The following is a 27,039-nucleotide window of genomic DNA, read 5'->3' as shown; positions in this document are numbered from 1 at the left end:
GTTGTCTTTTTCGATTAAAAAATAATTATTATCATACACATAACGAAGTGATAGAGAACGACTACCTAAATGGATTGAGAAAATTAACTTGATCGAGAATTTTATGATTTAAACCCATTTTCTTGATTTAGAGGTCACGAACTCAAATCTTTATCCTAAGAAAAAAGAAAATATTTAAACGTTAAAATACAATTAAAATGACGAAGTTGGAATAAATATTGGTTATTTATGAAAGGGTATGAATCAATTCATAAGTCCAATATTAATATTGTAATTTTTCTGTCAAAATAATTTTTTTGAGTCTCCATTGTTCAAATCATTTATTTAAATTTTTATTTTTAATAAAAATAAAATATTAGTTCGTAAAGTTTTTCATTTATCTGAACCGAACCCAATTCAGATAAGTTCATAATCCTACCAAAACCGACTATAACAACTGAAACACATCGCTAGCAGATATTGTCCATTTTGGCTCGTTATGAATCGCAGTCAGCCTCACGGTTCTAAAATGCATCTCCTAAGAAATGTTTTGTTCCTCTCTCCAACCGAGGCGTGATCTCACACACAAATTAATTAAATTGATCAATTTTTTCGAGTCACTTCAAATCTTTTTATTTAAATGTTCTCGTATAGCGCCCATATTTTTGTCGGTAGGACACGAATACTCCCTTTCGTAGGACGCTCCTAAAAGAGTATAGTCCCAAAAATACAATTAAAAAAAGAACAACGTAATTGGAATCTCTTGCGTCATTTGCCAAAAAGTTGACTCCAACAACTCTTTTGAAAAGTAATAAATTTTTTGTATAATGTGTTTAATTAGAACATAGGATAGAGATGGAAGGAAAAAAATCCTTAAATTAGTATTCATTTTGGTCCCCATCATCAACACATTCTTCTACTTGCTTCTTATTCAAATCATCTTCATACTAACATAAAGGTATAAACAACATATGATGTTCATCCATATTTTTAAATTATCTTCTTAAATTTTATATTTATTTTGTTTCCATTTATAATTTTAAAATATTTTATTTTAGTTTCTAAACACGTGTTCATGATTATCCAATCAATTCAGACTATTCAACTCAAATCATAAAAGTTGGATTGGGTTAATTTTTTTTCGTTTTTTCAATTTGGACGGGGTTGAATTCACTTGGAATGGCTAGAAATCTCTCTTACCTAAATCGAGAATGACAGATGAAGTGGGGAGAGATTTTTCATCATTACCTAAATGTGCCCGGAAACAATGATTATATTTTATTCTACTTTCTAAACCTGTGTTCATATAACTTGATTATTTGATCCATTCAGAATATCCGATTCAAATCATAAAATTTGGATCAATTTGGGCTGGGTTGAATTCACGTGGAATGAGCAAAGAAATCTCTGTTAGAGGGTGAGGTGGGGGAGAGATTTCTAATTATTACGTAAATGTGCTAGAGATAATGATTATATTTTACGTTATTGTCCTCGACTCTGTCCCGCCCTACCTAATTTTTTTTATATAAAACTATCAAAATTAAGGCACAAATTTAATAATATATATTAAAGGTAGACGACTATATTGTAATATTGAAAAATTTAAAAATAAAAAATATCTATTAATTTTTTTAAATATTAAAAAAGGGAAAAAATTCCCGTGAAAAATATGATAGTCACAAGCTTTTCGTAGGAATTCTCCCTTTAATCTTCACAAAAATAAATAAAAAAATTTGTCGGGTTGAACATTAAAATAAGAAGCGGGACCAGTAGACATCTCTAATTCTAATCGATAACTATTTGAACTGAAATTTGTCATCGTTAGATTTTGAATGAATATAAATAAATTGTGAAGCAAGTGACATTCTTTGAGTAAACGAGAAGGAAAAACATTAATGTTTAAAGATTAGGTCAAAATAAGTAAACATATAATAATGATCGTGTTAATTAATACGAGACTAGATGAACCTAACTTCACCTAATATCAAAACATTAAAATAATAAATAAGTTAGACCAATAAATTATTAATAATTGAATCTTGACTCGAAATTATTAGTCTCACATCAATCGAGAAAACATATGCTAATGTTATGATTAGAACGTTCTACACACAATCTGAGAAGAAACATTGCTCCAGACTCGAGCTAATGCTCCAGCACGATTAACTATAAAGTTTTTATGATGAGCCACCGAAAAAAAAACGTGTATTTATTTATACAAATAGTAATTATTAATTTTTTTAAAACATTTCAACAAGGACTTAGTATGTGCATAAGAAAATCGTCGTGTCGCTACTATTTATGAAGATCTAGTGGCCGTCGTACAGGGAGCGTTGAGATTTCGTGAACGTTCGAGGTTGTTGTTGGTCGAGAGCTAATTAATTTATTTACACATTGTTTAATTATATTATGTTTTTTTTTTTTTGCATATAAAAGATGTATATATTCATATATCATTCATATCAAATCAAATCATATAATTAGATAGAGAGATTCTTTCCCTTAACACAAAACAACAGATTTTATATAATACATTAATATCATAATTATAAATAATATTATACATAAATAAATATATATATATATATATATATATATATATATATATATATATATATATATATATATATATATATATTTATATAATATGGCGACAACATGTTGGGCTGCTAAGTCTCACATAATACATGGGAACGACACTACATAACACCGTTTGTCTTTCAAACCTGTTTTTTTAAATTAATTTATTACTATTCAATTTAAGTGAATTATCTGTTTTAAAAATAAATAACGACATGTCGATCCGAGAGCCTCGCTTTTTATATTTTGCTATTTTATACGGGTGTCGTCCGGTTTAATTTTATTCAATTCACAATTTTTTTATTAGAGGACTATAGGAGACGGCACCATTGACTACCTGTTAGTAGTAACGATTTGAGTATGAGTCGGTATTGGTTGCACATTGACAAAAACGCTATCTGAGTATGAGTGGATTCTAATGTTCGAAAGGGACGATATGTGAGGTCTCACATCAGCTGGAGAAGGGAACGAAGTGTTTCTTATAAGGGTATGAAAACCTCTCCCTAACATACGTGTTTTAAAACTGTGAGACTGACAGTGATACGTAACGAGTCAAAGTAAACAATATCTACTAGTAGTGGGGTTGGACTGTTACAATTGATATAAGAGCTAGACACTGGATGGTGTATCAATGAAGACGTTGAGACTCAAGAGGATAAGTTGTGAGGTCCCGTTAATTTTTTTTTATTATTATTTTTAATTCAATTATGTATGAATATGATATTTTATGTTAGGTGAATTATTGTGAACAAAAATAATTAAATACTATATGATATGAAATGTAATGATGTAATTGAGTTTTAAAAAATTTAAATACTACGCCACGTCATTAAACTTCAAATTGTTGGTGCATTTTGGCAGTAATAAATTTAATTTTTAAAAAACTAAAAATAAATAAATAATTTTTTTTTCTCAGAAAAAGGAAAAAAGTAAATGGAGAAAACGACAAATGAGGCGGCTATAGGAAAGGGTGTCCTCAATTATAGGAGACACGTGGAGTCATGGGTACACCAATCTCAACATCAATAGATATATGCATGCATACATACAATGTATTTAATATTTATATGATTATGATCATATAATAAAAAATAATTCTCTACTTTCAAAATATTATACTGTGTAGTATTAGAATGAATCGGGACGACATTTAAATGAAAACGATCCGAATAATAAGATGACTAGAAAATGCTTAAAGAAAATGAAAGTTATTACTTATACCGATAATTTAATCATAGGAACTTCATAATTAAGCGTGTTTTGCATGGAGAAATTTTTCTAAGATACATATGAATGGGAAAAGCATGCTATATAAACTTGTGTTGGTCTATGATGATAGTTTTTGCTCTTAAGAAGCGAGTATTAGGTAACGCGACCATGTCGTAGGAGATACAAGAGAATGTTGAGGTTATTAGGTGTCGAATCTTGGATATGGATCGTTATGAATGGTATCACAGTGATACCTCCTCCAATAAGATGTGGTTCAAGGACGAATCAAGGCGAAAGTTGGTGGGCATGTGACATCCTAGTAAAGTAGGGGTACATGAATGAACTGAGATCATATTCGAATGAGAGCGATCCTGATAATAGAATGATGTCTTTTTTTTCATTCTCATTTCTCATCATTGATTCCAAAATCGTTTGCTTTTTGGAAGATGAAGTAATTAGTAATGTTCATGATCTAATCTTCAAGTTATAATGAAGATTTACACACTAAAAAAAGTGTAAAAAAAGCCACAAATTTCAATTAAATACATGATTAAAGGGTCTTAATTTTGGTTCCACCACTCTTAACTAACCTAAACCAAACTTAACCCACTTTAACATTTCTCCATTTGAGTGTTTGTGAAGTTAGCCACAAAGAATAAGAGAGTTACAACCACACAATGACAAAAATGTTCTTTGGTTTACCAAACTAAACAATTGTTAAAATAAGAAGACAAAGAAGTTGGACATCCAAGTACTTCTCAACGTGTGTGTNGTGTGTGTATATATATGTGTGTGTGGTGTTATTCATATTCATTTACCGACAAGCTCATCTTGTCAGCCAACGTATACAGTGTTATAACCTTAATTACCTAGAAGATCAGAGGTTTGAATTTCTACGTCTACTTGTTATTGAGCTGAAACAACATATATGTTCTTAGTTTTGTTCTCATGCAGGTGCCATGCAAGGTTACGAAGTAAATAGGCGTCATGATCGGGATTTTTGGCGTTCACGACGAGATTTTTTAAAGGGCTACAACTTCACTAAGATAGATGATGGTTTAAAGGGAAAGATGAAGAGGTCGATGAAAGAGGTCAAGCGATCAGCTAGTGGAGTGGTCGGAGGAATTTGTGACGATATGACCAAAAGGAAGCTTGGAATTAGGGTTTATAGGCTCACAATTGGTTTGCCATCAATGGTTCTTGTGAGAATGAAATGTTTTGTGCCATCGTACAGGGAGAGAGAGTGTCTAAATTCTGTAAATCTCTATATATTGTCATTTTAATTTTAAATTTTTATCTTGTTATTTGTATTTAATATGTAACGCTTTGATTTTTATTTTTATAAATTAAGTTTAGAAATTATAAGAGTTTCTTTAATTTTTTATAAATTATTAAAAAAATCGAATAAAATGCACCTTAAACCATCTTAAAAAAAAAGTCTTTTTAATATAAAAAAGTCGAGTTTTCACTGAAAAAAAATGGGATATAATAAATTTTATTTAGCTGATAAAAGACATTCAAACCGTCAAACTTCTTGTCTTATCCTCAATGGAGACATCTTTCATGATCAAACGAGAGTTTAAATTAGGATAGTTAAGAACTTAAAAAGATTTTCGATGACGAGAAAATGTGTTTATATTATTCTATTAGTAATTATAACGCCTATAGAATAGATCTTGTTCAAATCTTGTTCAAGTAAGGTCGTAGTCAGGAAAAACGTCCATGTGCACAAAGCATCCGCAACATTTTCTACCTATGTATTAAGATAACATTATATATTGTTCATATTCAGATCACACAACAGGAAACTATGACACTTGTTCATCATCATCAGCATGTTACCTCCTACCTTTTCTTCAGAGGTAAAAGAAAACAATATACTATAATTCTAATGAACTGTAGAAGAAACCAATACAAAAACTTTTACAATCGTGTAAACTAGAAGCACAAAGAGCAGAGCAGTTATTTGTTGATCTCCTCATAAGGTTTTGCTAAAGCTAAAGATGGCTAAGGACATGCTTCTAAGAAAAAAAAAATACAGAAACATTGTACTTATATAAGCCAGTTGACACTCACATTGCCAAGCCAAGTGAAGAGTGGGAACTGAGCCAAGGCAATAAAGAGCAAGAGATAGTGATGCCTGCTTGAATCATAGCTCCTCACTTCTGCAAATAGTACTCTCTTCATCGTTTTCACCAAGAATATTCCCATGCATAAGGCTGTCCATGGCATCAGAAAATAGTAAGAGTACTTCAACGATATTCTTCCGATGGCAGCTAGACACAATCCGGTAAACGCATATCCAGCATATGCAACGATATCGAGTAATGGTGCCTCCCCACATCCTAGTGATAAGAGTGTTACTTTAAGCAGCATGACTTGCATAAACCAACCAAGCAATCCTTTGATGAACAACCAACTCAAAGCTTCTGGAGTAAACCTATAATGATTTTAGAAAATAAAAAATGTTAATAATTCTCATTCTTGAATGTCTAGTTGAAATGAATACTAGAAGGATATCTGAGAAAGATAAGCACAACAAAAGTTGAAAGTGTAAAACAAAGTTGAATGGAAACCGTTAAAATACACCCTTGAACTTTCAAAAGTTTCATTAGTACCCTTGAAGAAAGACATGTACGCATCAGCAATATAATCAGCCACAAACAATATTGAATTCTTAAGTAGCCGCTGAGGTCACAGAGGAAACTCTAGGTGAAAGGAAGAACATGAGCGCCTATTAACTATTTGGCCTCCACATCCCAAAATCTAGACCATAGACTAAGCATAATTGCAACTTCAAAAGATACTGTCAAGATCCTTTAAAGCACCTTGGCAAAGAGCACCACTACGGCCCCAAAAAGGTGTTCGCTCATGCAGATCTCCACGGCAAAGAACTTAATATTCTTGGGCCTTTCTATTGGGCGTCAAAATTATAAATAAAATAACCTAAGATTTATATGTATTTTGTGTAAATGTGCTTTTGAGAGATTGGAACATGCAACAGTTCTTGTCATGCAATAGTTGAGAAGGAGTTTTTGGCTCCTTTGGTTTTATGTTTCTTTTTTGTTCAGTTGTAAATCGTTGTCATTTTCCACTCATGTTTTAAAATAAGAAAAAAAGGATTATAATGATGGTACACCCGAAGACGTATTTGCACTCACTTTCCTTGAAGACCAAGTGAGAAGCCTGCAAGAACAACATAAGTACCGAAAGCCATGAACGGAATGTACAAGTCTGGTGCATTGATATCATAAATTGGTGGCTTATACGAAAGTCTGCCTCCAATTGGGTCAGTTATTCTTGTCCAGTGGCCCTAAAACAAAGCAATACGCCAAGTAAGGAATAATGAGGAGAGAGTAAGGGCAACTAAAATCAACAAGAAATTATAAGATTAGTACATACCCTGTGTAGAAATGGAAATAGGACAACCTTCAATTTATTCCTCACATACTGGTCATTCACTTGGAAGTAGTATTGAGGATCAGAAAAGTACCTACTTATCTGTCCATTGCAAAAATAAAATTAAAAAATGAAAACCTAATTCAAAAAAGGCTAAGAAAATGCCTTCTATCATCTGAGAACAGAAAAATTTAGGCTCATGCTTGAGAATTTCAAAGCACCCAATCAATAGAAGGTATTCATCTTACTTGCAAGATTTTAACAAAGAAGAGAGGATCAAGTCCATCATCCATGAATGAGATAAGGATTAAAAAAATGTTTAGAAAGCATTATGAACAAGTCTTCATATAAACAAATAAAATTTTCTTTTCTTTTCTTTTTTATTTTTTATTTTGGGGGTGGGGGTGGGGGTGAGGGGAAAAAACACTTTCATTGATTAGTTGAAAAGTTTATGTCGTAAAATAACAGAAAAGGCACACCAACTATAGGCATGCAATTCAATTAGATCTAGAACCTCTTGCCAACTTAAGAACTTTGAATATTCTCATATCTTAAAAACAGAACTCCACACAAAAGGTTTTCTGCACATTATGCCTCAATGTCATAGCTTTTCATCTCCCCTCTTTGAATCCATTACACAAAACAATAGCTCCATACCTTCTTCGACTCAGTCTCCAAGTACATTAAAAACTTTGAAAGAAGAAAGCAGAGAAATGATCATAACTACAAACTGAAGGGGCAATGAAAAAATAAATGATGGCCTTGGAATTCTGCTCTAGGCAGCTTAAATAACAGCTTGGTTCAGTTTTTGCCGTGGTCACTCTCTCAAAGGGTCCACACAACTGCTTTCCTTTGTTAGGGCATTTCTCGTCCTTAAAATAACATGTCGTAGATCCTTATAAAGCAAGGTAGTTGTAACGACCCAGATCGTTAGAGTAGTGGAACCCCACAGGCACATAATATAAAGCTTTAAGACTTGACTGGAAACATATGTATGTTGGCACTCTACTTCATAGAGCTTCAACCTAGATTAGACTTTTTCACAGAGATGCAATGAAGAACCTAAGTTTGATGCTATCTGGCAATAATTTCAAGAGCTGGGGAGCTTTAGGTTAAATGCAGTTGAAACAACTCATTTGGGTTCATGGAGAGAAATGAAAGAGTGGATGCTTAATGATAGAAGCAACGATTACAAGAGGCAGTATAAATGGTTAAGTTAAAATGTTCTGTATGTAGTTAACTATCTCCATGCTCTTGTAAATTAATGTGAATTCGGTAGTTTTATAAAGTCTTACACGGTTGAGCAGACATAGAAGGCATTAATATTCCCCCAAGAAGATAAGAGGAAATATTGTTAAACAGTCCTAGCCATTAAGCTTTATGTCCTTTCACTAATTAAAAAGAAAAAATAAAGTGTTTCTTGTGTAAGAAAAATTGTAATGGAATTTTAAGAAACACAAACAAGGAAGAAACAACACTAACCACACTCACCAAGTTGTGATTTTGCATTTTTATAGAAATCTATATCCTTTTTTGAACTATAAATCTTGAATGGTAATAAATTTACAGATTAACTAGTACTCACATTGCTTTGAACATACTCTGAGCTTGATCCAAATATTTTCTCTCCATATGCACCCAGCCCACCTCGGATTAGTCCGGATCCAGCACCATAAAATGCATTTCCAAATGGATTTGGCTGAGAGCTTGGTAGAGGTTTTGAAGCTGCAGACTGAGCTTCAACATTATTATACATTTCTGCATTTGGAAAGGAAAAAAAAAAGTCAACATACAAAAAAAAGCACTCACGAGTATATGTATATTTCTTTTTCAACTTAAAATGAGGGATGAAGCCGGCACTCAAAACATATTTTCACCAACAGACCATAGCAACAAATTAAAAACATTTTAAACTTAAAAAAAAGTAAGATATCAATCTAATTAAAAGGTAAAGGTTCGGGACTCAAACGTGGCCAGTATAGAACAACAATCTGAAAAACGTGCAGTCACAACAAATGGTCAAAACTCTGAAACAAACACCATGGCTTCAAAGTTGCATGTTATACAAAATTGCAAGTATTGTTACAGCTAAGCCTCAATTTGATCACTCATTACCTATCACGAAGTTAAAATTTGGTGTCTCAATGGGAATTTGCTTGGAATATTCACAGGAAACAAAACCTCCAAGGGAAATCTTTATTCAACTTTCTCAAATGCTAAAAAGTAACCAAAAATCAATTTAAGCTCATCTTTATGATAAGAAAATTTGAAAAAAAAAACTCCAATAATAACTATTTCCAGAACCGATCAGATCCCAAAAAGCGCCACAACATTCAATTTGAACCCAAAAACTTCGAACTTACAAAGAAGAAATCGTTATGATCCTAAAACAATAAGAAGCTGTCACAACACTAGAATGAGATCTCAAGTTCGATAAGAATATAAACCAGAGGAAAAGAACTAGCTAATACCGCAAGAAGCAAGTAAAAATTCACGCAATTCATGGAAATGAAACACACCATACGTTCCAAATTCCGAACAAATCAATCTAATGAAGCAAAGCAAGAAAAAAAAAACAAAAGGCGAACCTCTGAAGAAACACGACCGAACGGAAGATCAACAGGCTGAAAATGACGAAAAGAAGGTGCGAAACGGACCGGCGAAGGCTCTGCTGTGGCACGGTGGAAGGGGTCGAAAAGGTTCCGGTCAAGGCCTCCTCGCTTAGGGGAGAAGAAAGCGTGTTGTAGACTGAATCTGAACGTGAACTTGGGTCGGCTCTCGGCCAAGACTGTGACGTGGGCTCGGGCTCCACTTAGACAACCATTTGGTTACGGGCAATAACAAGAGTCCTGCCCTAAAATATCTTTCAATTTTATTAAATATAGATTAAACTAATAAATGATGCATTACCCATATCAATGAATTATCGATCTGGGCTCGGATTAACTTAGCTCGATCCTCAAGTGTCGAACGAATGGTATATTTTGTTCGAGAGGTTTAGAGAAAGGAGTCGAGCCTCAATTAAGAGGAGGTTCTTCTTCGAGGGCTCCATAGATCTCATGGGAGGATCGTTGAGAGGAGTCCCGCACTGACTAACTAAGGGATAAGAATCATTTTTAGGAGTCTCGAAAGGCATCTTTTCTTTGTTTGTTGGGTAATGGTTCATACCTGCATTCCACCCGTTCTTGGCAACTTTTACTTTTTAACCTAATACAATGCCTACATGCTCTTTACGCCCGGTTAGTCCAAAGAACAATTGTCCCTCCCTCCCCTCTCCCGTCTTATTGAAGTTGCAGTCACTGAATTAACTAAAACTTCTTCCTCGAGTCTTGTTATGATTATAGACTCAATGAAAGAGCATCGATATTTTCATCATTAGATTTCTAATATACAAAATTTTATTTTAAAAAAATATTAATTAATCTATGGGATAAATTTAACATTTTGTAAAATTTATTATTGTTTTTTCTTTTTTCCTGAAAATAGAATTGAACCGCGGCCCAAACGAAACTAGACCAGTTGAAATCCAAACATTAACCCCACGTAAAGAGGTCCACAAAAACTAATTACGTGTCACTATATGATTCGTCAAATCTCACACGTTGACTTTTATGTTTGAAACCTGCCAAATCAATGGACGACACGTGGTTCAAAGCCGGATCCCCATCTTTACATCCTGAACCCGACCACCGCCACCACGGTCTCTTCCCCTCTCTCTCTCTCTCTCTCTCTCTCTCTCCGCTTCGAATCCCTCTCTCTCTCTCCCACTTTGATCAAATACCCTCCTGAAATTTTTCAGTAAGTTTCTATTTTCAAGTCTCTTCACTTATAATTCATTTGGATTCTCCAGTTTCTAAACGATTCGACATTTTCGCGGTGTTTTGATTTTGGGTTCTTTTTCTTTGATGGTTTATGGGATGTGGGGGTGCGTTTATTGGTGGGAAATCATGAAATTCGGTGCTGTTTGTGTGCTTTTTTTGTTTGGGAGATCGAGATAATGTAGGTCAAAATTTCAATGGACGGCCGAGAATTTCAATTATCTGTACCGCGTTTGAGTTTGGTGACTTGGGTCGTGTTTCTTTCCCTTTTGCATTGATTTTTGTATGATTTCAGGCATTTGTTGAACTGATAAACTCATCAATCAACATAACTCGTGTCATGTATGGCGTCAGATCCTTGTGTGCATACAAGGTGTTTGTATAAATGCTTGCTTAGTCACTTTTTTCTGCAATATTAGTGTTCATCTGTTCCTTTTGATTTCATATTGGTTATAGTCTTTTATGAAAGGGATTGATTGTTAATTGTTGATTGTTGATTGTTGATTGCAGTGGAGTTTGGGGTTGATGGTGATAGTGAAGTGGTGGGAAATTCAACTCTGGTGGAGGATAGTAAACCACTTGATGAAAACGAAACAGGTGTAAGTTCGATCGAAAGGATTTTCGATCACGACCAGGATGAGAAAATCATTCAAGATTCATCTGGAAGGAATGCCATTCTAGATTCAGTTCCTGGATTGCCAGTAGTTCAAGGAGATGAGCCATATATTGGCCAGGAATTTGAAAATGAGGCAGCAGCTCATGCGTTTTATAATGCTTATGCTACTCGTGTCGGTTTTGTGATTCGTGTTAGCAAGCTCTCGCGATCGAGACGTGATGGAACGGCTATTGGACGTGCACTAGTCTGCAACAAGGAAGGTTACAGAATGCCGGACAAGCGGGAAAAGATCGTGAGGCAAAGGGCCGAGACGAGGGTAGGCTGCAGGGCAATGATCTTGGTGAGGAAAATAACTTCTGGGAAATGGGTTGTCACTAAATTTGTAAAAGAACATACTCATCCTTTGTCACCTGGGAAAAGTCGAAGAGATTGCATATATGATCAATACCCGGTAAGTTCTTGTTCCACATACCATTATTTGCATACTCAATTCCTGACACTGTTATACATGTTGTTCTGATTGTAGTCTGGCGTGCATTAGTTGTAAATTGGATTATCTTGGAATGAATCATCTGGCTTTTTCCGAATAAGCTTTCTCCAGCAAGTTTGAGTTAAAGAAGTAAAATGGACAATGCAGCTATTTGAAACTGGTATTTTATCTATCTTTGTTGCTTTATTTGAGGCTAGGTGCACTTACCTAGACATCCTACATCCTCTACCCTCCTTCGAGGTGTGTACGCACATGAACACAAAAATGTTGTATTTAACCAAACATGTTTTCGAGATGTAGGCTTCTTAGTTACGGAAATTGGTCTACTTTGATGAAGGAAAGTCACTGAGCCTATCGTGTCGATGGCCGTTGAACCAACTCTAACGAAAATTGTGTACATAAAGTGATAGATCAAACATATGGGTTTGTCTTGTGTTGTGCTTCTATCAATGTTATCCACTTTTCTGTTGTTTGATTGGAACTATGGGATAATATGTGGAATTCAGAAAGAATGTGAGATCCTACATCGGTTGGGGAGGAGAACGAAGCATTCTTTATAAGAGTGTGGAAACCTCTCCCTAATAGACGCGTTTAAAAACCTTGAAGGGAAGCCCAAAAGGGAAAGCCCAAAGAGGACAATATCTGCTAGCATTGGTCTCGGGCTGTTACAGTTGGTATTAGAGCCAGACATTGGGCGTTGTACCAGCGAGGACATTGGGCTCCCAAGAGGGGTGGATTGTGAGATCCCACATCTGTTGGAGAGGGAAACGAAGCATTCTTCATGAGGGTGTGGAAACCTCTCCCTAATAGAAGTGTTTTAAAACTTGAGGGAAAGCTCGAAAGGAAAGCCCAAAGAGAACAATATCTGCTATAGTGATTACTTCGGGCTGATACTATGAACGAACTTGGCATTATGGATTAGAGTGCACATTTCGTTAATACATTGAGAGTAAGGTTCATGTCTCTTCCCTCTTGAAATTGAGCTGGACATCTATGTTTAGTATGCTTTTCTATAAAGAAAATGATCGGTGGCCATTCTTCCACTTTTTCTTGCTTTCATATACCTTGACTAGGTTTGAATCTCCATTCTCCCACGCGTTTCTGTTGAACTCAAAAAGGTTGTTTATCGATTCCAGTTTATTTTTTTGTCTTATTTGTTGCATTACTTGCCACAAAGAGGGCACTCTTGATCTTACCTTCTCTAAATAGTTTATGTGATATGTTAGATCTCTGATCTCGGTCTCTTTGAATAGTGTGTATCTTGCCAGTTTTGGTCCTCTCTGCTGGTACATTTAACATGACATAGAAATTGATCTATCCTCTATAGGAGAGTGACTCAAGGGGAGGGTAGATTTTCTTTGTTCCAAGCGAGAAAGAAAGTCATAGGCACGTAGGTTCAGGGCTGGTTTGGGTCCCATTTGGATTCGTTGGCATTGGTTTCTAGCTTACGCTTTTGACTCTGCTCGAACCATTTCTTCTCTATTCTTTGTTATAATACTTGAACAGTTGAGTGACTTTGTTTTTCATTGTCTCTTTATGTGTACTTTTTTAGGCTTACTGTAATTGCCAATGCATATCTGGTTCTTTAACTCAACTTTTGCCATCCTTGCATTGCAGAACGAACACGATAAGATACGTGAACTATCTCAACAGCTTGCAGTTGAGAAAAAGCGATCTGCGATGTATAAAAGGCATCTAGAAGTGATATTCGAATACATCGAGGAGCATAACAATAACTTGTCGAGAAAGATCCAACATATAGTAGACAATGTGAAGGAGATGGAAAGCATAGAACAGCAGAATCATAGATAGTATTTGGCCATACTTTTTATACTTGCAATTTGGGATTCCAAAATGGGTTGCTGGATGGATGAAGAAATTGTTAGGTCAGTGATATTCATTGTGATATGTTCCAGCATTTGGTTCCTAATTCAGTTTCACAAAAATGGAGTATTGCTCATGGTATTCATTGCATGTAAATCCATGTTTTGTACAGTATTCGAACGATTTTTATCTTATTTCGAGACGTTATTGATTAGCTCATCTTTATGAACATCGTAGATTGCACGGAAATAAGAAACAATAAACACGAACGGTTGTCGGGTTTTGATGGCTAGTTGAAAACCATGAAGTGGGTAATGTTAAAGATCAAGTAGATGATGAAATGAATGTTAATTCAATAGGTATAACTTACCTTAATCATGATGTTATCATAGGCTATGTTTAAGAAAATTAAGAGTTCAAAATTAAAACCTCACCCCACGGTCAGAAATCAAACAAACGTTCCAATGCCTGTCTAATTGTGTATATATATCTTAACCGGTTGAGTATAAGTTCCACCAAAATTCAAACTTATAAAACATCATGAGCCCAAGTAACCCGAACCTCAAAGAACAACATCCAATCCCTATGCTTGTTTGGGAGACAAAGTTCAAACAACTTCAAAATAATGACTCAAAAAACATTTCTGTTCACTCGGATCATGTCATTTAAGCTATCTGAATAGTGTTCTTAATTATGAAAAAAGAAGGAAACAAATCTTACAGCTGGTGAACGTGTTGTTATGTCATCCCAAAATGCAAAGCATTCCTTCATCCTACATGTTGTAAGGCTTAGAAGAAGCCTGTGAAGCATTTTGTCTCGAGCATCCTACTTTCCCATATGTGATAGTATCCTGCTTATCAGGGCTTCCTTCTTTCCAGATACGGGAAGATCGTGTGCGGTCAAATAATACTTCAACTCGACAACCGACAATTCCTTCAGCTGCAAACATGAAGGCAAAACTTTTAAAGAGGTTGAATTATGGTGGTGGATGATTTTAAACCATTCGATAACCGAGACACAAAAAATCAGTATACTTCCTACAGCTAACACGTGTTCAACAGGAATGCGCGGGAGGGTTTGGCAACTCGATGTCGGCTCTTTGCCACGAATTTGCCAATCATGAGTTGGGTACTTCAACCATTCAGCCATGGAGAGCATCCACACTGAGTGATCGGTCCGCTAGTTCGCGCAAATCCAAAGAAGTTATCATGGCAAAGATGGATTCGACCGCGGAAACCGAAACCTGATCTAGGGAGAAAAATAAACGACTATCTTGTTCCATCGCTTTCTCTTTATAAGTTTATTCTATACCGGGCCAGACCGAAATAAGGCTCGGTTTACCTATGGATTCAAGGGTTTTAACAGGAGAAACTACACTGGCGACCACGTTGAATAATTTTATGGGTTTCAGAGTGGTGAACCCCTGCCCCTTCCATACTAGAAAAGAAGATGACAAGAAAGATGGGGAAAGAGATTGAGTTGTCTCACCTTTCCATTGTCAGCAAGGTCGGTCCAGTCATATTCTTTACACTTCTGAGCAGCACTCTCTGATAATGCTTTTCTCTTCTTTGAAGCATCACTCACTTTTCCTTTGCCAGCTTCTTCTTCCTCGTAATTTTCCCCATAAACCGATAGCTTGAATTCTTCTATTGCCTTCACAACCCCAGGTCTACAACAAAACATGCAGAAACAGAATGCCTTCTAAGCAGATAAAATAAGCAAAGGCAATAAGCTGTACTATTCTGCAGTGGTTTAAAAAAGAGAGACAAAGCTACACCATAATCATACCTAGCCATTCCTTCTTCATCAGGGACTGTTTCGTCATTAACCTCGGGCATTGCATCTTCTTCCAGGGCTAAAGCCTGCAGTACTGCATAATGTCTCTGCAAGGCTGAAATATGTCTTTCATTATACATGGTAGAAATCGAGTTTTTAGTGAAACCAGATTAAAGAAAACAATGGGGAACAAAAACAATGTCCAACAGAAAGAGGCCCTGCCACAACTCTAGACCTACCGAAGTAAAAATGTGATATCCCACATTGGTTGGGGAGGAGAACAAACCACCATTTATAAGGGTGTGGATAGCAGACGCGTTTTAAAGCCTTGAGGGGAAGCCCGAAAGGGAGAGCCTAAAGAGGACAATATCTACTAGCGGTGGATCTAGGTCGTTACAAATGATATCACAGCCAAACACCAGACGATGTGCCAGCCTTCTCGCTATTCCCCGAAGGGGAGTAGACATGAGGTGGTGTGCCAGTAAGGACGCTGGGCCCCAAAGGGGGTGGATTTGGGGGCGGTCCCACATCGATTGGAGGAAGGAAAGAGTGCCAGCTAAGACGCTAGGCCCCGAAGGGGGGTGGATTGTGATGTCCCACATTGGTTGGGGAGGAGAACAAACCACCATTTATAAGGGTGTGGAAACTTTCCCCTAGCAGACGCGTTTTTAAAGCCCCTTGAGGGGAAGCTCGAAAGGGAGAGCCCAAAGAGGACAATATCTACTAGCGGTGGGCCTGGGTCGTTACAAAAAAAAGATTTCCAATCCAAGATAATTAAACCTAGAGGATAGTAACAAAATGTTGGGACACGGAAGAGAGGCATTAATTAGGGGCGTATGCATTTCATAAGAGTTTATGTTACAGCAAGCAGCATGCCAACTTAGAATTCTGTATACTACCATGTTTAATAAGGGAAGGAAAAAGTTCCACAAATAAAAATTCAGAAATAATAAATTGAACCATGTTTATTCATTTCCATTTCAATTTTCTGGTTCCTAGCAAATTGAAGGTATGAATCTGTAACAATACCAGGATTAGCAAACTGGCAAACTGAGAAGTCTTTCAAGTCAATGCGTTTCATTAAAGCAGCGGCCTTTTTAACTTGATCATCAGTCGCTTTAGGTGCAACATTAGGATCCGGATGAAGCTGCAACATATTACAGGACTAATTAGCAGCAACTTTAAGAAAACTACTCTGACCAACTAAAACATTTTTCTTGCCTCCTCAACATGTCGGATATCGTCAGCATAAGGCAAATATAACATGTGCATTCCTGGTGGCTCGAGCTGTCCCCCAGCAGTAATAATCTCATCCTTTGTAGTTCCAATAAGACAAGTGCATTAAACTCAGAAATTAGAGCTCAACAACGCCTAAAACTTTGAGCAGTAGAATGACAACTGAAAGTCCTAAATGCAACAATAACAACAAAAAAAAAAAATAAATCCATTCCGAAGCTTCAAAAAAAGTTCTCAACTTCAGTGATCTGATTGATGTCCATTAAATCAATAACACAAATGAAAATTGGTAGCAGAGATGAGGAGTATAAGATAAAATGAGAGATGCATGACATTGCTAATGATGGAAGAATAGTTTCATCTTACTTGGGCCACAAGAGCAACTAGCTGGGGGCGAGATGGACTACCAAAAAAAGCAACTGCAAAACTGGGTAATAGAGAACAAAATGGTTATTGTATAGAACCACATCAGTTACAAATTTTAAAAATCTACCCATTAATCAATACTAAAATGGGGATTCAATGTTCATCTCAGTTACATATGTCAACACTTAATGGAGAAAGGATACCACATAGTACGACAGATGGATGTACTTACAATCAAATTCTTCCCAATTGTCAAGATGTTTTAGCATAGAACACTTACAAGAAATTTCGAACTTAAAATTTATAAGTAAAAACAAGAGAGAGAAAAAAATATTAAGCTGAATCCGCCTACATACCTCCAATAGCTTGAATCAATGTTTTAAAAAGGTTTGTTCTCTTCAACAGACCCGACATCAACTGGGAAGAATATATCCCAAGCTTTTTTTTTTTTTTCCTTCTTCTTTGACAAGGGAACAAAACTTTTCAATGATATTAGAATAGGATTGCACGCCTATTGATAATTTGTGATCAACTTACTTCTTTAGTATCCTATCCCAAGGGGAAAGTTGATGTAACGGCCCAGATCCACCGCTAGCAAATATTGTCCTCTTTGGGCTTTTCCTTTTCGGCTTCCCCTCAAGGCTTTATAAAACACGTCTGCTAGGGGAAGGTTTCCACACCCTTATCAATGGTGGTTTGTTCTCCTCCCCAACCAATATGGGACATCACAATCCACCCCCCTTCGGGGCCTAGCGTCCTTGCTGGCACTCTTTCCTTTCTCCAATCGATGTGGGACCGCCCCCAAATCCACCCCCTTTGGGGCCAGCGTCCTTACTAGCTCACCGCCTCGTGTCTACCCCCCTTCAGGGAACAGCGAGAAGGCTGGCACATTGTCCGGCGTCTGGCTCTAATACCATTTGTAACGGCTCAGATCCACCACTAGCAGATATTGTCCTCTTTGGGCTTTTCCTTTCGGGCTTCCCCTCAAGGCTTTAAAACGCGTCTGCTAGGGAAAAGTTTCCACATCCTTATAAATGGTGGTTTATTCTCCTCCCCAACCAATGTGGGACATCACAGTTGATTACCTGCCCCGTCATAGTTCTTAAAAATTTTCACCAAACATGATCCATTCTGTATACTATCTAAAGGATACTTCGGTTGTGGACCAAAGAGAGACCAATTTTTTACTTCAAGATTATATAGAGCTGGAAGATTCTAAATCTCTTCAATCTGAACCCTTCGAGAAATTACTTCCTTCATTAATCTCTATATCCACGGGCCTTCCCTCATGATATCTAACATGAGGCTAGTTGATATCAGAATGAACCATACCAAACTTGCCTCAGCATTGTAGGAGACCTTCTTCATAAGATACTAAATTTACTTAGAAACGGTATAATGCTCTTTAAAGTTGCTTGTTTCTCTGCACACTAAATTTCTTAGAATTTTCACCATCTTATTATTCATCATATTATATTTTTTTCATATCTAAAAGATTAAGTGTTTCTCAGACAAAAAATGTTGCCACTTTTCTATGAGCTTTGCACTTGAGCCCCAAAGGACTGTTGCAGGTGCACTAAAAAACATTGGTACGTCGACAGTCATACAAATAAAATAACTGTGGAAGGAAAAAAGTTGCTACTATGAAATACAATTTTTGGACAATGAAGAGAATCAATGTGTTTAATTATACAGGGTAAGGATGGGGTTATATGTACAAACCGATTGAGCTTCAACATGGATCTGTGGAGTGCAACGAAGATGCAAGTGCTACCAACCATTTCCTACAATAAAGACCGTCAAAATCTGGATTGGGGTTATTACGTAGACATTTGAACAGATTTCCTTTTAATCAGTGATGACAAAATATTGAGGATCTTGAGGATTATTTATCATGTGGGTGGTTGTCAGAAGGAAGGAAAGAGGCCAGCAGTATTCATCATAGAAAGAAACAAAACTGTGAGAAGCCATCAAAACAGCCTAAAAGGTGAAGGCATGTTAAGGAAGCAGCAACCAACTATCCACAAGTTTGAAAAACACTAAGAATACAAATATACACAACACATAAAAGAGAGAAAAGATGCGAAGTAACCTGATCACTAGGATATAAAAATGTTGATGGCCGTAAATTGTGATAATCTTTTAAGCAACTCAATGGCTTGAAGCCTAGAAGCCGAAGATGCCCAGAAGCAACCCTCTTGATCTCTGATAACTCCTCCTCAGAGAACTTAATTACCTGACTAGATATTAAGAAAAATAATTTCACTGAAATTCACCAAGTAAAGTACAATCTAATAGGCATGCAATAAAAGCAAATCATTTTCAGTTTCAATATATGTTATTGCTTCAATAATTTGCTAATGATTAGCAATTTCTACAAAAGCTTCTCTAATTGTTTTGATCAAGTTGCTCCTAAATAGTTGATACAAGATTTCATGAACAAAAAGATCGAAAAAAAAAAAAAAAAAAAAATGGTACATATATAGGTTGAGTCCTCTAGTGAATTATTATATAAATTTTTAATCTGGGATGCTTTTGCTTCTTGGATCGTTCTGTTCATGTGGTTTGGTTTCAGCTTACGAATATTAATTTCCAGAAGAAAACTTATGTTTTATATTAAGAAAGGTTAAAGTTTAAAAGGCTTACTTTTTATAAAGCTGAAATCGCTTTGAGGGTTCTGAAAATAATGCACCTGTATCCGCACAAATGAATGACCTCTCTGTCTGCATAATTCCAGCAAAAACAAGCTTTGAGTCATTACTAGTGCTTACATCACCAGCATTATAAAAGTTAGACTAGGAGAACAGCTGAAAGCAATTCTATTGAAGTAGGCAGAAAAGATTGAGAAGAATGGTTAGATTTGATTCATTCTCAATGACCATTGAGGAACTTTTAGATTGATCCTTCTGTCTCAAGGCATGATAAATACAATGTAATGCGGTCAACTTGCACCAGTAAAACCAGAACAGTGAAACCTAAGTACAATATTTTTACCTTCAACGGACGATTTGTGATAGAATTGAGCCAAGTGATTGCTCCTACAGTCAAGACAAGGAAGGTAATATTGAATATTAGAAACACAAACATGCATAAGCAATGTTCCAACTAAAGGACATCAGGATTTTAGTACCAGGAAGGGTGGGACGAATCAATGCATAACTATTAACATCAATTGACAATTCATTGGTGATAGAGAATTTGAGACTTCTGACTACACGCTTCTTGAACATTCGTTTCTTCAGTTGATCCTTCATATCTTCTAATCTGAAAATTATGGTTGATAATAAAATATGTGGGAGACAAGTGAGACTAAAGTATGAATTCTACAAAAGATGAAAGAAAGTATAACATATGAGGCACACATATTAATCTCACAGCACAGAGAACATGAAACACAATTTGCTCCATGTGCACCAAAAAGTACATACACAAACCAACATTCCCGAGGATTGCAAATTACAAAGGTAGAGTGTACATTTGGACACTATATATTGAATATAGTAGCAAGCTAACATGTGCATTGCACATAATATAAAACATCTTTTTTGGATTATTAACATGACAAACTTCACCCTCGTTCTTATTCTCCCTAAGATACACAGGAAAGCAAAGCAAACTTGAAATGTCCTGCGGGGAAAGAGAAGTAAGGAAGCTCTTTGGCTTAATCAATTTTGAGAGATCAGAAGCACGATCAAAAGGAGGTTTTATTGAAGGGTTTTCTAGTCCTCGTTGATTATTCTCAAATGTTAAGAGGTCTGGATACCCAAGCTTAGTTAAGGATACTTCGCACAAGTTAAATGGCTAGATTTTCATTCACGCGGAAACGAAACTCAAGTCAATTAATCTTAGGATTATCAAATCTATCCAAAGTTCTAGAGGCATCTCATCTTCTCGTTATATTGTGAGGCCCCCTACAGGTATTCTCATCCGTTGAAAATATTCATCCAAAATTGTAAAACTGAAGGATAATAGGAAACGATAATATTGCATACTTTTTTTTGGATAATCTTCCATTTTCTATTTGCTGTATTTTAAAAATAAAGAGCATTTGCTTTGACGAAAGGTACTCAACCCGATATCATTACTGTTGACAAAAATACTATTAACCATACCTATCTCCTGCTGAATGAACAAACTGAGCAAGCTCACCTCCTTCTAATCCAATCAAGTCCTAGAATGCAAAATAGTCATCCAGTTCGTAAAATGAACATGATATCATTGACATGCTGATAACATCAACTGTAAAGATACACGTACAGCATAGAAAAGAGAGATATTAAATTGCTCATTAGGGCAACTCAGCGGGATAAGTTCAATTGAAATGCCGAGATCTTGAGCATCCTGGAAAAGAACAGATAACTCTCAGCGGGCCTACTTCCACAACCAAAATGCACAACTCATCAAGCATTTAAAAACAATTGCACCTACCTTAGCTCTCTGTAATGTGGTTCTTATCAAATCAAATTTTGTAGCACCTTTGATACTTCCAAAAGGATCATCTTCGTTTGTAAACAAAAGGATCCGCTTATCAACTGTTTTTGCAGATCTGAAACAAATTGTACGTGAAAACACTAATCAAGATAGCTTTTCTCTTTTGTGTTTGTGATGGGTGGATGGGTTGATATTTCACCAATTATACTCTAGATTAGTCAGAAAATACATAGAATAACTAAATTTCAATTGTGATAGCAATGTACTACCCTTTCCGCAGCAGGGCTTGCGCTACCCATATAGCATTGTAAAGAGAATTCTCACGAGAACCTGAGACAATGCCATACTGACTTCCAATCTCTTTCATAAATACTTCTGCAAAAATATTAATAATATTATCAATAAAGAATCAGATATACCTTTATTAAAAATCCAGGGAAAATGATCTACCATCTAAAACAGTCATCTTCATTAACAATGTAAACTATGATAACATATATTTAACAGAGCAGCATCGATCTCAGATGTCTAGCAAACATGGACAATCCATAAGCAGTATCCTCTTCTCACAGCCATGCTTGCAGTACTTGGTCATTCCAGGATCAGCAAAGAAACAAGAAAGCTAAATGCTTAGTTTTTCTTTTCTCTTCTTTTTTCTTTCCTTTTTTTATCCTGGAATAACTCTTCTAAATTAAACCTCAAGGTTAGATGCTCATTATACCATTGGAAAATCAGCAATATCAAAGCATCAAGTTGTAGCTTTCAATGAACTCGTACAGATGAATCACGTTGTAGCTTTCATATATACTTTCGTTGGTAGTAGAGGTAACATAATTCTGTATAATTTATATCCTTTTCTTACATCTATCTAAATTTTAAAGTTTTATGTTCAGATTTTCCTTTCGCTACTAATTTCATTTCAACAATAACAAGGAGTACTTCCAACTCCTTCAGCTGCTAGAACTTCCATAGTTTGTTTTATGTACTTGATCGACAAAAGTACAGAAGAATCTCCTATGTCCTATCTCACTAACTACATCAACTAGTCATCCCAACGACTCAACATAAGTATCTTGTGTAGCTAGTAGTTACCCTCTAAGCTATCAATGGTTTTCAGAAGCCTTGCTGTTGGTCGATCAAGATCTTCTCGTTCAAAGACATTAAACACAAAGACACCATTTAGATCCTGCAAATTCTTTTTTTCCCTCTGGAAAGAATTAAAACAGAGAAAAAAGGTTAGGCGTCAACTTGTGCATGCCATAAATAGAAAATACTATTGGAATAAGTAGAATTACATTCAAGAACATAAGAAGCTGGTCATAGCTTCTCAATGGCCTTGGCGGCCTTGATAGGAGCAAGAAAAAGAGAGTAGTAAGTAAGAAGATTAGCAAGTGTAGCTTGTATAACTGTGCGTCTCCTCGCTATACAAATATGTGATATACCCCAATTATACAATTGTTTCTCCATATTTGCAAGAACCGGGGTCCAAAAGCTGAAAGATCGAGGGTTGCTATTTAGAGGGAGACTTGAGAAAGTAGTCGGCTAATAACCAATCTTACTACCAAAGGATGTTGCCAAATGAGAAAGCACTCCGGCTATAAAGTACATTCAAATTTATAAAGGAAGCCTAAGTAAAAATAAGTCAAGTCTTACTAAGCCAACAACATACTGTGTTAAAAAAGCATATGGAAACTTCATCATAACTTCGGTTGATGATTTGCGTCTTCAATGATTGTGAAATGCAGCTCAAAACAACTTGGAAATGGGTTTCCTGCTTTTGATCTTCCTGGAAGCAAAAAAATGTAGTATTCAGCATATGCTTGATATCAAATTAAAATAAATAAATCAGAAACCATGAAGCTCTTTCAAGCATGGAGAAAGAGACTAATAAGAGCTAGAAATGGGGGTTCAAACAATGAAGCTCGTTTTGAGAGGTCTGAATATGGACTCTCCCAAGAAACTACTATTCCATTTCTGCATACCTCAAACCCCCCGACTTACTCTATCTACCACCAATCTTCAGTTTTGTTCCTTCCTTCCATATGACAAACATACTCTCATAATATCCTATTAATATCACTAATATTTCTCAACAGATACCCAACATATTCTAAGCATAAAAACAAAGTATACTGAAGAAAAGGGGGTACTACGAGCCCTATGCCCACGCATCTAACCTGCTCGCGTGGTTCACCGGTTCCACCAACTAGAAAGAGTGAAAAAGTCGATACAGAGGTGCGCTTGAAGTGGGGGGTGTGCTGTCCCTATTAGGCTGGGCCCCACCGTGGGGGCATAAGCACCCTCTTGCTACCCATATGCGAGGCACCGTCTTAGCCTTCCCTGACCAGGATCGCTCCCACACCAGTAGCGTTCGTGATCGGCCTACTCAACTGTGTATCGATCGTAAAGGCAGGGCGGCACAGCCCCCAACCAAGGGAGTGATTACGTCCAGTATGTCCCCCCTTATTCCCGACATGCTATGGTACCCCGGGATGGGTAGGAGCGGGTCGAGTCCGTATCGCCGCGTAGAATAATCACTTAAAGGAACATCATAAACTAAACTTTGTTTTCCTTCTATTATAGTATTCTTGAGACCTCAGACCAAGTAAAAAAGTAAAAAGAACTATCAAAATCTAAAATGAAGAATATTTAACCACGGATGAGGTAATGATAAATTTTCCCCCGAAAAGTTGAGGCAGTGAGAACGACCAAGCAACAACATTCCTTATTTCTGTCTCTTTTCCAAACGTCAGCTCCCACTACCAATAAGAACTCTACTTGTAAAGCATAGTATCCAACCTTTTTGGCCTGAATACTCTCAACAGATAACGTTTACTTCAAGCTAAAGAAAATATAATAAAATCCGAAGAGCTAGTCCAGCCATTACAGTATTAAAATCAGCTCGAGGATTGAAATAACGACAAGAGGAAAATAGCAGGACCAGCAAAAAGAGTGGAAGAACTCACGGAGGCGCAAGTCGTGCTGAACATTTTAGGGGAAGCATCCACCAAGTAAACCACCAGTTCTTTTGTTGACTCCCGCTCCTGTTCACCAAATTGAGTAGAGAAAAATCGAACGGAACTAAGGAAATGGAGTGGGAAGAAGAAATACAGGTACAGAATGCATGCAGAATCACTTTTTGATATTGAACCTGAAAGAGTGGATTGTCAGGATCGTCATCGTCGTCTCTGAAAACCTCGTCTGGGTCCAAATCCATGGTGAGTTCGAGAGAGAGGAGCGCTGACGAGTTTTTTTTCCTTCTTGCTCACAGAGAGATGCTGCGTCTCTTGCAAGTTTCGCTCTTTCGGAAGTTTGGATCGCCCGTTAGGGGAAATTGGTCAAAGTCGTCTTCGTGTTTTTTTTAGTTTTTTTTCTTTTTCGCGCTAAATTATATTTCTTTTATTTCTAAAATAACTTTAAATATTAAAAAGTTTCCAAATTATAAATCGGATTGCATTGGGTTGGGTTGTTTTTTTTTTAATATTTAAAAAAAATCCTATTTATCCACGTTACATTAAGAAGCTCAAATGTCAAATATTCACAAGTCACAAGTCACGTTACTAACATAGTTTATAAACGGTAAATAGGATTGGATTGAGTTGTAACCATGTTTTCAAATTAGTGAGATTGGTCGAGTTAACTTGACCAAAAAATGTCAACCCACAGACCGATCTAAATTTTTAATTTTCAAAAAATTCAACCAAACCCAAAAAAAAAAAAGAAAAAAAATCAACCCCACCTTTGGTCGGGTTAGATAAAAAAACCTCGTTTAAAATTATGAAAAAAAAAAATTAACATTTGTTTAATGTTATTCATGCAAAAACAAGATAAATAAATCCATACAAGATGATTATGAATCGTAAATTCTGATACTCGAGACTATATCATTTGATTCACTCACCATAATACCATTAACGAGAACTCGTCTTTAGCTAACCCACATATATAACTTAAATTTACACAATTGTCCAAGTAAAACTTATCAGCTGTTTTTTACGAAAAGAGGAAACGTCTCAATATTAAATTGCTAACCAAAGACATATTCGGGATGATTTAGGTTCAAGCTTAAGAAACATTCATGTTCGGTTTCTCCTGTCTATAAGAGAATTTTCATCAATATATTCATCATATCACAAGAACACGAACAAAATATCGCTAATATAAACATAAATATTAATAACCAAGATCTTTAACTCGTATCATTAATGATTTATTCATGAATATCTATCAACAAATCAATATTTCTACACATTTGAGAGGAAAAAAGAGGAAATAGGCACTGCCATCAGACAAGGAAGAACATGTCGGCAACACACATTTCGACCAAGAAACCAAATTGTTCATAGTAATACAGATATATTATATACCAAGCGATTCATTGACATCTCAGAAACACTGAAATCCTAGGAGTATAAATATGACAAACATACTGCACACTTTAAATAATTGTATAAGGATGTCTCGGTTCTTACTTGAACTAGTGGAAATTCTGGATGCTTACAACCCATTGTCATGGATGGATCTCAAGAAGCTGCAGCAGGAGCGACGTAAGTTGGATTGAACGGAATCTGCTCAGCACACGAAAGCGTTTCGTGAGTCCCGGCCTCATCCCGACTAAGACCCATCAGGTCGAGGTAGTATAGGTAATGAGAAATGATGTTGTTCATCGGGTCGATATCACCCTTCCCACAGATGGAATCTCCATAGAGAATGTTCATGGTTGTACCAAAACCAGGAACCCTTTTGGACAAGGTGTCGTTCTTTGTGGGTTTCCAATTGCCAACAAAGACATCATGAGGTGAAGGCTGTGACTTCTTCACTGGGTTCATCCACTTCCATATTGCAGTTTGAAATGCAATGGTTGCATTCTGCTCCACATATTCAGGATGATGCAACAGATCTATCTTCAAAGCATCGCCAATCTTACCGTAATTGTAATTCCTAGGATGACAAATGACAGAACGAACTCGGTTAAATTCTTGATGATATGACAAACACTTGTTGAAGACACCATATCCATAATCCATTTCCATCAAACTTGAAATAAAATGTTCAAATAAGGTAAAGTGTGAGATCCCACGTCGGTTGGGGAGGAGAACAAAACATTCTTTATAAGAGTGTGGTAATCTCTCCCTAGAAGACGCGTTTAAAAAACCTTAAGGGAAAGCCCCAAAAGGGAAAGCCTAAAAAGAACAATATCTACTAGTGGTGGACTTGAGCTGTTACAAATGGTATCAAGCCAAGACACCAGGCGATGTGTCAACGAGAAGACTGAGCCAAAGGGAGGTAGACAGGAGGCGGTGTGCCAACAAGGA

The 27,039-nt window shown here is 36.3% G+C and overlaps 4 protein-coding genes and 1 long non-coding RNA gene across 7 annotated transcripts in view; 2 read left to right on the top strand and 3 right to left on the bottom strand.

Moving 5' to 3' along the window:
• Positions 1–4,576: 4,576 nt before the first annotated feature.
• LOC111439205 lies at positions 4,577–5,069 on the top strand. Its single transcript, XR_002709770.1, has 2 exons — positions 4,577–4,651; positions 4,723–5,069. It is a non-coding gene; the product is annotated as an uncharacterized LOC111439205 (long non-coding RNA).
• Positions 5,070–5,504: 435 nt separating this feature from the next.
• Positions 5,505–9,988, bottom strand: LOC111439105 (protein YIF1B-like). The gene is made up of 5 exons (XM_023076825.1): positions 9,756–9,988; positions 8,753–8,925; positions 7,171–7,269; positions 6,930–7,081; positions 5,505–6,208 (listed from the first exon to the last, which is right to left on the bottom strand). The coding sequence occupies exons 2-5, from the start codon at positions 8,921–8,923 to the stop codon at positions 5,821–5,823; spliced, it is 810 nt and encodes a 269-aa protein (XP_022932593.1). The 5' UTR covers positions 8,924–8,925; positions 9,756–9,988; the 3' UTR covers positions 5,505–5,820.
• An 855-nt stretch (positions 9,989–10,843) lies between these two features.
• LOC111439106 (protein FAR1-RELATED SEQUENCE 3-like) lies at positions 10,844–14,144 on the top strand. 3 transcript variants are annotated; one of them, XR_002709757.1, is made up of 4 exons: positions 10,844–10,965; positions 11,496–12,052; positions 12,128–12,251; positions 13,709–13,776. XR_002709757.1 is itself a non-coding variant. In XM_023076826.1 (3 exons), coding segments are annotated over exons 1-3 (753 nt in total). In that variant the 5' UTR covers positions 10,844–10,964; the 3' UTR covers positions 13,904–14,144. The 3 variants fall into 3 exon arrangements, 1 of the variants encoding a protein (XP_022932594.1); XR_002709756.1 differs by having other exon boundaries at positions 11,496–12,251; XM_023076826.1 differs by lacking the exon at positions 12,128–12,251 and having other exon boundaries at positions 13,709–14,144.
• Positions 14,145–14,462: 318 nt separating this feature from the next.
• LOC111439103 (ATP-dependent DNA helicase 2 subunit KU70) lies at positions 14,463–25,080 on the bottom strand. Its single transcript, XM_023076823.1, has 19 exons — positions 24,876–25,080; positions 24,691–24,768; positions 23,394–23,510; positions 22,817–22,931; positions 21,994–22,099; positions 21,722–21,839; positions 21,551–21,634; positions 21,406–21,464; positions 20,424–20,557; positions 20,288–20,331; positions 19,940–20,016; positions 19,386–19,533; positions 19,016–19,077; positions 17,294–17,354; positions 16,913–17,005; positions 16,721–16,838; positions 15,704–15,806; positions 15,404–15,584; positions 14,463–14,854 (listed from the first exon to the last, which is right to left on the bottom strand). The coding sequence occupies exons 1-19, from the start codon at positions 24,939–24,941 to the stop codon at positions 14,741–14,743; spliced, it is 1,878 nt and encodes a 625-aa protein (XP_022932591.1). The 5' UTR covers positions 24,942–25,080; the 3' UTR covers positions 14,463–14,740.
• A 929-nt stretch (positions 25,081–26,009) lies between these two features.
• LOC111439104 (chitinase-like protein 1) overlaps positions 26,010–27,039 on the bottom strand; it is a 4,359-nt gene continuing 3,329 nt past the window's right edge. Inside the window, exon 4 of the mRNA XM_023076824.1 lies at positions 26,010–26,665. Coding sequence (XP_022932592.1) covers positions 26,248–26,665 — 418 coding nt within the window. The 3' untranslated portion in view covers positions 26,010–26,247. The remainder of the gene's footprint in view (positions 26,666–27,039) is intronic.

Source organism: Cucurbita moschata, unplaced genomic scaffold (assembly GCF_002738365.1).
Source record: "Cucurbita moschata cultivar Rifu unplaced genomic scaffold, Cmos_1.0 Cmo_Scf00086, whole genome shotgun sequence".
Taxonomy (NCBI): Eukaryota; Viridiplantae; Streptophyta; class Magnoliopsida; order Cucurbitales; family Cucurbitaceae; genus Cucurbita; species Cucurbita moschata.
Note: the sequence above shows the minus strand (reverse complement) of the source record. Positions and strands in the feature narration are given on the sequence as shown.

What these genes read in the sequence shown, in the direction of transcription:
- LOC111439103 (XM_023076823.1), bottom strand. Translation starts at nt 24,941, where the DNA reads ATGGATTTGGACCCAGACGAGGTTTTCAGAGACGACGATGACGATCCT. An exon ending in CCATATGCTTTTTTAACACA is followed by an intron (nt 22,932 to 23,393) that starts GTATGTTGTTGG and finishes AATTCTTTCCAG; the next exon opens with AGGGAAAAAAAGAATTTGCA. An exon ending in GTTCATTCAGCAGGAGATAG is followed by an intron (nt 20,558 to 21,405) that starts GTATGGTTAATA and finishes CATAATTTTCAG; the next exon opens with ATTAGAAGATATGAAGGATC.
- LOC111439106 (XM_023076826.1), top strand. An exon ending in GCATATATGATCAATACCCG is followed by an intron (nt 12,053 to 13,708) that starts GTAAGTTCTTGT and finishes CTTGCATTGCAG; the next exon opens with AACGAACACGATAAGATACG.
- LOC111439105 (XM_023076825.1), bottom strand. Translation starts at nt 8,923, where the DNA reads ATGTATAATAATGTTGAAGCTCAGTCTGCAGCTTCAAAACCTCTACCA. An exon ending in CAGAGTATGTTCAAAGCAAT is followed by an intron (nt 7,270 to 8,752) that starts GTGAGTACTAGT and finishes TGCAATGGACAG; the next exon opens with ATAAGTAGGTACTTTTCTGA. An exon ending in TCACTTGGTCTTCAAGGAAA is followed by an intron (nt 6,209 to 6,929) that starts GTGAGTGCAAAT and finishes AAATCATTATAG; the next exon opens with GTTTACTCCAGAAGCTTTGA.